The following is a 10813-nucleotide window of genomic DNA, read 5'->3' on the forward strand; positions in this document are numbered from 1 at the left end:
CTGGGGTTACCTGGCCACGCTGAGATTAATCCGCTTCTAGAACCCGGGTGAGCTTCGATGTGTCGAATGCTCTCCTCTCCTTCATACATTTTGTTTATTGTTCCGATGTTTTAACAGATACCCTGGCTTGTGTTCGTGCGGCCAAAACTACCTCTGGAGGATGTAAACAAACTGGACAGCCAACCAGGCTTCTCAAGTGTACAAAGGCTGTTTAGTGTGTGTGTGTGGGGTGGGAGGGGTCATTTAATAACTAAAGCATGCTCGTGGATACAAGCAAAATGAACACTATGGTTGACATTTCATTTCTAGCGGAGTCAAAAAGGGGTTCTTTTTAAGCTGAAATATTTAATATCAGTGCAGGTATATTTGCATATGAGTGGAGCAAGAATTGCACCAAACTCTTTGTTGGAATTTTATTGCAATTTTCGTGCAAAAATCTCTGTGCAGTGTGTCCGTGTCAAGCGCTGGGTTGCGTGAATCCGTTTATAAAAATCACTTTGTTGTAAATGATTGACAGGAGTTCCAGGGTTGTTACGACAACAAGTCTTTTAATGACAGGGATGAAAAACAACCGATTTTACAGTAAAGTGAAAGTGAAAGAAACAGCTTTCCTGGAAACGCTGAGGACCAGAACAGCCGAAGCATTTCACCCCCAGCACACAACAGGCAGGTGTGTCGAGATCTCGAAAAACACATTCATTACAGAACAGTTCAGCTCGTTATTTTAAGAAGCACCACCACCACCACCTTCATTTGAAATAGCTACACAACAGCAGTCAGGCGCGTCCCTTGTGATAGAGGAGGAGCTCCTTCTTCTAAATGAAAATACTGTGCACAAAATGATCCAGCGCGTTACTGTAAGAAACACAATCCTTGGTAATAGCTACGCCATGTTCATGAAGAGGTCAGTCGTTTTTAAAAACACAGTTCTTCAGCACCCTGGTGCAGTAACCTGGGTTTTGTTCAGGTGTTAGTGACGCGTCGGTTTCCTTTGCATGGTATCTTTTCTGATGCAGTCGTTCACACATTTCTGCTCTGTGAACGGAGGAGGACGTGATCATGGTAGAGAAATGGGATGATCATGTATACCAAGTGGACCAGCAACTGGAGCGAGAGGGTTTTATAGCTCTGAGTGGAGAATAAGTGGGAGTTTGAACGATGTGTTCAGTGAAATCTGTGTAGACGGTAAAAATGTCAAGTGGAAATGACTGAGTATAGTACTGTGATTCTTGAAGTGTATGTTTGTTTATGACTGCAAGTCGCCCCTGGATAAGGGCGTCTGCTAAGAAATAAATGATAATAATAATATGAAAGATAAGCTCAAAGACATGGCTTCCACAGGTGTATTATATCAAGCTTTGGCTAGAGAATCATTTTGGTATCTGTGAATTTTGGCTTTTTGAAGTTGCATTTGTCATGCTTTCGAGCATTGCTTATGGCCACTTTGGTGAGGCTAAAGTATTATCATTATTTATTTCTTAGCAGACGCCCTTATCCAGGGCGACTTACAATTGTTACAAGATATCACATTATTTTTACATACAATTACCCATTTATACAGCTGGGTTTTTACTGGAATAATCTAGGTAAAGTACCTTGCTTAAGGGTACAGCAGCAATGTCCCCCACCTGGGATTGAACCCACGACCCTCCGGTCAAGAGTCCAGAGCCCTAACCACTACTCCACACTGCTGCCCCTGTCCACATAGTCCTAACCAAATTGGCGTTAGTCTTCAATTGTGCATTGTCTGGGGTTAGATCTAGAGTAAAAAGTGACAGGGTGTGCTTCCAGTGGCACTAGCTTGGAGCTGAGAGGTTATGAACTTGCACATGGAGCTTAGATTTCTTTGTTACAGAGACCCATTTGAAACTACCAAAACCTCAATTGGTTCTCAGAAAAACAGCCAAAACTCCAAAATCCACGGATACCAAAGTGTTTTGCTTGATTCTTGTAGATCTCATCAACATCTATCCAAAAATATCTTGCAGTGATTTTGGGGTGAAAGAGTCGAACGAGGTGCTACACATGATGGTAGCGTCTAAGTTGAGCCCAGGGTGATTTTTTCACTTTAGGTTGACCTTTGCCACTCAGCAGGCCAGGTTGCAAACCTCCAGGTGAATTTTTCTAACAAAATCTGAGACGGTCGAGCAACAGAACGCCCCTTTGTGTGGTTGCGTTGGCGTGGAATGACCCGTGTACATACTGAATGTCACCTCTGAGTCTCCTTTGTCACAGTCAGTAAAAGTCCATTTTTCATTTCCCTCTGCCACGTTGAGCTGAGTAGCTGCAGACAGTGGTTGTTACCATTAAAGCGAAATTCCAAATCTCACGGTTTTAATTTCAGCGGCAGGGCTTGGTTGCCTAGTTACTAAGTGAAGCAGACATAACAAAACAAGGGAAAATCGCGACTAAAAACAGAACCAGTTGCCTTAATACAATCCTAGGAGGCTGTGTGGTCCAGTGGTTAAAGAAACAAGCTTGTAACCAGGAGGTCCCCGGTTCAAATCCCACCTCAGCCGCTGACTCATTGTGTGACCCTGAGCAAATCATTTAACCTCCTTGTGCTCCTTCTTTTGGGTGAGACGTAATTGTAAGTGACTCAGCAGCTGATGCATAGTTCACACACCCTAGTCTCTGTAAGTCGCCTTGGATAAAGGCGTCTGCTAAATAAACAAATAATAATTCTCTTCTATACATCCTGGGATTTTGGGAGCTGAATTAGCATACAGGATCCCAGGATTGCAACCACTAATTGGGAGGCTTCATACTTCCACCTCAAAGGCTTTTTTAAGGACATTTTGTGCGTCCTCCGCTAGCTCCTCCAAGCAGCTCTTCAGCATGTAACGGGTGGTTCCAAACGAGATCCCTTGCGCCACTACAGATCCGATGATGGGGAAGATCCGGAGCCAGTACCCTGCCAACATGAGCCCTCCTCCTTCTGCCTTCGTCAGCAGCTTGAGGACCACATCAGTCGATATCTCCTTTGCAAGCGGGGATTTGATCACCGACTTCAGGTCTTCCACTGGTTTACCCACCCTCTGGGCCAGGCTCTGAAGGGATTCATCATCCAGGCTGAAAGTGTTGTAGTAAAGCGTCAGCTCTCTAACCAAGATAGCGACGTCACAAACTACCGAGAGACCGGGGATGGGCACGGCGGCGACCCCGCACGAAAGGGCAGCTAGTTTCCAGATCCTGGCTCGCAGCTCCTCCTGCTTCCGCTTTGGAACTTGCAGGGAGATGTTGGGCAGGGAGAGCAGCAGGATGTGCCTCTTGTGTTTGGGGAGCTCCTTCTCCAGGGTCTCCTCCAGCCTGTCGAAGTCGTAGAGTTTCAGGTCGAAGCTGGAGATCAGAAAGACCCGCGGGTCCTTCACCCCGTGGTCCTGCAGGCCCTGGACGCAGTTTTGTCTGATCTGGTCCAGAGTCTTCTCCTCGCTGTAGCCTCTCTTTCTGCTCTCCGCCCTGAGGTTTTCGTCGATCTTGGAGCGGACAAAGTAGAACTTCTTCTTCATCTCCTGGATCTGCATGGCGAGCGTCATGTTGTTGGATCGGAAGCGCTCGGACGCGATGATGATGAAGAAATCGTAGCGCTTGAAGTTCACCTGCTCCAGGTATTCATCTGCTTTGAAGTTCGGCGTTCCGATCCCTGGAAGATCCCAGATCGTGACGTTGGGAAACTTGGGGTGAGGGTACGCGGTGGGCTCCGCGGTGGTCTCCACCACCCCCGTCGGGGCTGCCCCCTCGTCCTCCTCCTCCAGTCCTCTGAAGGCGTTGACGAAGGTGGACTTGCCCGCTCCTGACTCCCCGGTGATGGCGATGTTGAGCTCCACGCTGTCTAGCGACTCCAGGTAAGCCTGGATACGTTCTGCAGCCCCTGCTAAACCCCCAGCTTCCATTGCTTCCCGTATGTCATTCACTTCATCCTCACCAATCTCCTCGAAACCGTATTCTGCCATGGTTAATCTGAAATAAAACGTAGTAGGAAAATATTATAGGCTATACAGTTAAAAAAAAAAAAAAGGTTTTCTTCCACATAAACATCCCGCTAATCCCAAACCCAGGTAATCCAAGCTGAACGAGCCACGCTGTTGTTCTAGTGGAATGCAGGCTGATGTCAATCTGTAGAATCCAAACTTCAATACCACAATTCTATAATCAGTGGCTAAAGCATTTACAACACTAAGAAATGTAAAACCTGGACTGGCTCTCAAACTGCGCTGCAGTGGCATTATTATTATTATTATTATTATTATTATTATTATTATTATTATTATTATTATTATTATTATTATTATTCTCAGGATGATTAGTTCGGTTTTGCCAGTCTGCTGTATATATATTTCGATGATGCTGAGTGCAGTTCCCTTGTCACTCGCAAGGTGGCAGCATTAACAATCTAGTCCAGTCTGCGCTCCTCCTCGGTACGAATTACTTTCACAATCATTGAGAACACCGTGTAACACAATTTTTGTTCCTGGGTAGTAAGTGTTATTTCCTAATTGCTTATGCCTCAAAAGTATAGAAAATGGCTATTATTCCCCACAAACTTTGCTTTTGTGACCAGGACAGTGATATTTTGAAATTTACCTATTTCCAATGAGAAAATGGGCGAATTTGTGTCTTTTCGTTCACATAAAGTCAGAAAACAACAACATATGAATCCAAATTAACATGTATTTATATTAAAGCAAAAATGACTACAAAAGATTTAGAAGTGAGTATTTTTTTGAGATTTACGATTATACTGTAAATCACTTTCACGAATCAGCCCCCAAATGTAGTCTCCCATCATGTTCTCGTTATACTGTCCTTGGTAGCGGCGTTCAAAGTCCAGTATATCCTGGTGGAAGCGCTCGCCTTGCTCCTCAGAGTACGCTCCCATGTTCTCCTTGAATTTATCAAGATGAGCATCAAGGATATGGACTTTGAGGGACATCCTACAGCCCATTGTGCCGTAGTTCTTCACCAGAGTCTCAACCAGCTCCACATAGTTTTCGGCCTTGTGATTGCCTAGGAAGCCCCGAACCACTGCGACAAAGCTGTTCCAAGCTGCTTTCTCCTTACTAGTGAGCTTCTTGGGGAATTCATTGCACTCCAGGATCATCTTTATCTGTGGTCCGACGAAGACACCGGCTTTGACCTTTGCCTCAGACAGCTTAGGGAAGAAGTCTTGAAGATACTTGAAGGCTGCCGACTCCTTATCTAGAGCTCTGACAAATTGTTTCATAAGGCCCAATTTGATGTGCAGTGGTGGCATCAGCACCTTCCGGGGGTCCACCAGTGGCTCCCACTTGACGTTGTTCCTCCCCACAGAGAACTCGGTCCGCTGTGGCCAGTCCCGCCTGTGGTAGTGCGCCTTGGTGTCCCTGCTGTCCCAAAGGCAAAGATAGCAGGGAAACTTGGTAAAACCGCCTTGGAGACCCATCAGGAATGCCACCATTTTGAAGTCTCCTATGACCTTGATGCCATCTCAGAAAAATGCAGATATGTATCCACTTAGGCAGCTGGAACTAAACTGAACTGGTGGGCTTAAGGCCCTGTATTTATACTACTATTTATATTACTGGAAAGTTCTAGAAGTTACTCCAAGTTTACTCAGCACTGAATCTATCTGGAATGTTCTGGAAAATAGGTAAATTTCAAAATATCACTGTCCTGGTCACAAAAGCAAAGTTTGTGGGGAATAATAGCCATTTTCTATACTTTTGAGGCATAAGCAATTAGGAAATAACACTTACTACCCAGGAACAAAAAAAAAAAAAAAAAAATTGTTACATGGTGTAATTATCAGACTGAGAATCAGAGCTCCACGTTTACAGTATTACAAAAAAAAGTTTTTTTTAACCATACATTTTTTTCTTCCCAGCGTCATTTTCAAATATGAAATAAAATAACTCTAGAACTAAATACACTTTTTTTTTCTTGTTTGATTCAGGAACGCAAACCATTGAAGAGCAAAACACTTTTACCTTGAGCCTGACGAGTCTTGGTTCACAATGCAGGCAAACGGTTTGTAAAAGTTGAAAAGGAGAAGAAAAACCTACAGCAGCCCTGTCTGCAAACCCTGTGATGCGTGAGACGTGAAGCGCTTCCTCCCTTCCTAACAGCTCTGACCCTGCTGCTGGTTTCAGTGCGCTGTGACTCCCGGCTACACCTCTAGAGCTTCAGTGAACGGAAGCTGCTTTGCTTAACCCCTTCAGCGCTGCAGGCAAGTGAACTGATTCCTCTGTGTGGTGTTTTCATAAACCTTTCCCTCGGCATAAGAACCCAGAGCTATTTCATGAGTTATACCAGGGGTCCACTTGGTCTGCACCAGCAGGGACTTGATTCAAGTCTTTTCAATTTGAATTGGAATTGACAGAGGTAACCCTGAACCAAATACTGCTGGTAAGCACAGCACAGAAGCCAGGATCAGAGGTAATCAAGTGTCAATGGACTTTGAACGCAGGGTAACAGACACTCCTTTACACAGAGCGTGGGTGGGGTGGGGTGGGGTGGGGTGGGGTGGGGAGGGGAGGGGTTACCTGGCCACGCTGAGATCAATCCGCTTCTAGAAACCGGGTGAGCTTCGATGTGTCGAATGCTCTCCTCTCCTTCATACATTTTGTTTATTGTTCCGATGTTTTAACAGATACCCTGGCTTGTGTTCGTGCGTGCAAAACTACCTCTGGAGGATGTAAACAAACTGGACAGCCAACCAGGCTTCTCAGGTGTACAAAGGCTGTTTAGTGGGTTTCTTTTCAATCTGAACTGTAATGTCAGCGCAGATGTACTTGCAAGCGGGTGGAGCAAGAGTTGCACCAAACTATTAGTAGAAAATCTATTACATTTTACATGCAAAGATCTCCATGCAGTGAGTCGGTCTCAAAGCGCTGTGTTGTGTGCAGCAGTTAAAATAAAAACCACTTCTTTATAAGTGATTGACAGTTCCAGGATTGTTAGGACAACAGTCTTGAATTACTGTTTCACAGCAGGAACGAAACCCAGCCGAAACCGTGAAGTGTATATGAAAGTGAAAGAGACGGCTTTCCTGGAGACGTTGAGGACCAGAATAGCCGAAGCATTTCACCCCCAAGAACACGACAGCAGGTGTGTCGAGGTCTCGAAAAACACATTCATTACAGAACAATTCAGTTCCTTATTTTAAGAAGCACCATCACCACCACCAAGTCCCGTTGCTGGGCCTCGTTAAACCAATTCTCTAGAAACACAAAACTCCAGCGACAGCTTTATTGAATTAAAAATGAAAACCACGTTTACATTCGATGTACAAACTATCAGTACATGCACCCTGTTCAGAAAACCACCCTGGGACCTTTTAAACAACCACAGATCTGCATCGCTGTTTCTTCATGCGCCTCTCATTCTCAACAGCGATTCCAGAGCGTTTATTAAGAATACATTCATCTAAAATACAGCCAGTTTACTTTATAATTTTTTTTATTTTCGATAAGTCTCGCATCTTGAGAAGTATCACACGAAAACACAGTTTAAAAGAGCGTATTAATAAGGCAGGACTGAGTAATTACATTCATATTGCGTTTAATAGATTGTAACTCTGCACAATAACACTGTAATGTAAACGCACCTGTATTTACTGAGTAGAGGTAGCATCCTAAATTATATATCGTTACAGTTCAATGCATGGAACAGCAAAGCGGTTTTATTTATATATATAATTTTAATTTTCTTTCACGTGTTCACACACGCACCCCCTGCGTCTGTGTAATCCGCTATTGGAAGGCGCTTGCAGCTGTGTGACGGCGAGTGGAAGGCAGGAGCGCTCAGTCGTAGGCGAAGAAGCCCGGGTCAGGGACCTGGAACTCGGGCTCTGTTTCTCCCTTCCTCTCCTCCAGCGCCGTCCCGATCACTCTCTTCGCGTCCTCCGCCAGCTCGTTCAGCGCGGTGCTCAGGATGTAGTGCGTGGCAGCGAAGGAGACCCCGCCGTTGGCGATGCTGCCCAGGACGGGCACCCTGCTCTCCAGCACCCTGGTCAGGACCTGCTGCCCCAGAGCCGCCTGCCTCAGCAGCTCCACCACCCGCTGCGCGGAGAGATCCTCCGCCAGACTGGACCGCAACGCCGCTCTCAGGGCCTGCGGGGACACAAGACAGACCCCTGCTGCTGTTACAGTGTAGAGCGCTGTGTAGCGCCGGAACTCTCGCCCTTAGAAAGCTTTACCATCGTGTTTCTGATCACTGTTTTATTTTCCCCATGCATTTACCACAGCTTACCCTGGCGTGTTTAATGTTTTACCTTAACCTTTCTGTTCTTTACCGTGCTTACACATGCATTAGCCCGCTTTCGCTGTGCTTTATTATGCTTTTAATATGGGAAGCTTTTATAAGGGTTAGTTTACCATGGTTTGTCTGTTTTAAATATGCATGATCATACCTCTCTGTGCTTTTACAATGCTTACCGATGCCTCGCTGTGCTGTATTACGCTTTGTTGTGATTTTACTCTGGGTGAAAGCTATTGTTATTTGTTATAAGCAGGAGGAGTGCAATGTGAGACAAGCGTGATCCACAAGCCGTCTCACGAGCTGTTCAGTGCGGGTTCATAAGAGGGGCTCAGGATATCTGAGCGGGCGTGTTCGCTGTGTCGGTACCTCATACGGCTTCTCCGTTCTGTCGGCCAGCCGGCGCAGAGACTCCGGGTCCAGGCCGAAGTGCCGCTGGAAGGAGCGCAGCGTCTGCATCAGCATGTCCACGTTGCAGTGGAGCGCGGCTCCCGGCACCGCGGCGGCCAGGCAGGCAGACAGCGCCGTCTTCCACACCGTGCCGGACAGCGCCTGCTTCTTCTTCTCCACGTAGGCGCAGGAGAGGTTGGGCAGGGCCAGCAGGAACACGTGCCTCTTGTACCCCTCCAGCTCCCTCTCCAGTGTATCCCGCAGGCGCGTGAAATCATACTTGTGGGGCTCGAAACTGGAGATGAGGAACACGCTGGCGCAGCCCGCCCCCGATCTCTCCAGCGACCGCGCGCAGTCCCCCCTGATCCTGTCCAGGATGCCGGCCTCGTTGAAGCTGCTGGGTTGCTGTCTCCGGGAGGAAGCCAGGTCCGAGTCCACTTTAGTGCGGACGAAGTAGAATTTCTTCCCCATGGATCCTATGCTCCGGGCCAGCAGCGCGTGGTTCTCCTTAAAACGCTCCGACGCCACGATTATGAAGAAGTCGTAGCGCTCCAGGTTCACGTCTTCCAGGTAGCGCTCCGGTCGGAAGTCTGGGGTTCCGATACCCGGGAGGTCCCAGAGGCGGATGGTGGGGAGGCTGGGGTGCTGGTAAACAGCTACTTCCCGGGTGGTTTCGATCACCCCCGTCCTGGCAGACCCTTTGTCTTCGTCCCCCAGCCCGCGGAAGGCGTTGATGAAGGTGGACTTGCCCGCGCCGGACTCCCCCGTCACTGCGATATCCAGGCTGGCGGTGCCCAGTTTGTTGAGTAGGGTCTGGACCTGAGACACCACCTCGGTCAGAACCCTGGACTGGACCAGAGCGCTCATCTCTCCCAGATCCCGCTCGCTGATGGTCTGAAGGTTCGTCATGTTCTGAAACCCCAGTCCGGTTTCACAAAGCGCTCCTACACAGTAGCTAAGGGCAGCAGCAGTTCTGCAGAAGAAAAACAACCATTTTCTTTGACAATAATAATAATAATAATAATAATAATAATAATAATAATAATAATAATAATAATAATAATATTCAGATTCCAAGCTGTATTTAGAGTACCTTATCACAACAGTGCAGTTAAAGAGACGCCAGTTACAAAAACAAAGCCCTCAGATAATCAGACTGCACCCAGGCGGGCTCGGCAGACCCGCACCGCGCTGTCTCCGGCTCTTGTTTTTTTGGAAAGCGACAGATTGAAGTGATCGTAAAGCGAACACGACCATGCTGTGCCCTGACGCGCAGCACCGAGCCGCTGCGTCGATCATAAAACAAGTATGACTCCAAGAGCATTATTATTATTATTATTATTATTATTATTATTATTATTATTATTATTATTATTATGATTATGATGATGATGATACCGAATGTTTTTAATTGTCTTTTAAATTAGGACATGCCCCTAAAGTTTCACACACTCCGATTAGCACTAACTTTGGACAAACTGAAATGTTCATTTTCGGTCAAACCGAACATGATTGGTGCGAACGAGGGTCTGTGAAACCAGCCCATAACGTGCTCGAACAAAAAGACTAATCTCTGTATGGACACCTGCGAGGCGCGTCCAGTCTCTTCAGTGTGTCTGTCCAACACCGACATCCCTTAAATACCGCTTTACAAGAACACCGACTTCATCAGAACTGTATTCAGTTCGATTGTATCTCTCGAATATATACTGTATTATATTCAATATATATATACATTCAACATATTCAATCAGATATTCAACGTCCTGTTGCTCGCTTTTTTAGTTTCACTTACCTTGTCGCTCTGAGCTCGACTGACACTCTCGGACGCACCGGCTCCGCACTCACTCTCTCACTCTCTCACTCTCTCACTATCTCTCACACACACAGCCAGAGCTCAGGAGCGAGAGGGGTAACAGTGCATTCTGGGATTTGTAGTCGTTCTTGCATCGGCGGTCCGGCCGGTAAGACAGAGTGCGCATCTCTGGTTGGGTTTAGCGGGTTAGAGTTTCCTAGCGGCGGCTGAGTACTATTGCACGATAAGTTAACTTTATCAAAGTTCCGATGGCATTAAACTAATGTGTTTTTTTGGGGTGTGTGTGTTTATTTAGTGTTTGTTTATTGTTCTAGTTTAGTTTCGACATCTGTGCCTTCTTGCACACCAGGACGTTGTCATGGTTGCACAAAA

General features: G+C 46.5%; 2 protein-coding genes across 2 annotated transcripts; both read right to left on the reverse strand.

Annotated features, from left to right (window-relative positions):
* Positions 1 to 729: 729 nt before the first annotated feature.
* LOC117969217 (interferon-inducible GTPase 5-like) lies at positions 730 to 6408 on the reverse strand. The gene is made up of 2 exons (XM_034917124.2): positions 5967 to 6408; positions 730 to 3960 (listed from the first exon to the last, which is right to left on the reverse strand). Exon 2 carries the CDS (start codon positions 3951 to 3953, stop codon positions 2763 to 2765), a length of 1191 nt encoding a protein of 396 aa, XP_034773015.2. The 5' UTR covers positions 3954 to 3960; positions 5967 to 6408; the 3' UTR covers positions 730 to 2762.
* An 805-nt stretch (positions 6409 to 7213) lies between these two features.
* Positions 7214 to 10719, reverse strand: LOC117964952 (interferon-inducible GTPase 5-like). Its single transcript, XM_059020096.1, has 3 exons — positions 10421 to 10719; positions 8605 to 9598; positions 7214 to 8090 (listed from the first exon to the last, which is right to left on the reverse strand). The coding sequence occupies exons 2-3, from the start codon at positions 9532 to 9534 to the stop codon at positions 7782 to 7784; spliced, it is 1239 nt and encodes a 412-aa protein (XP_058876079.1). The 5' UTR covers positions 9535 to 9598; positions 10421 to 10719; the 3' UTR covers positions 7214 to 7781.
* Positions 10720 to 10813: the final 94 nt, after the last annotated feature.

Source organism: Acipenser ruthenus, unplaced genomic scaffold (genome assembly GCF_902713425.1).
Source record: "Acipenser ruthenus unplaced genomic scaffold, fAciRut3.2 maternal haplotype, whole genome shotgun sequence".
Classification (NCBI taxonomy): domain Eukaryota; kingdom Metazoa; phylum Chordata; class Actinopteri; order Acipenseriformes; family Acipenseridae; genus Acipenser; species Acipenser ruthenus.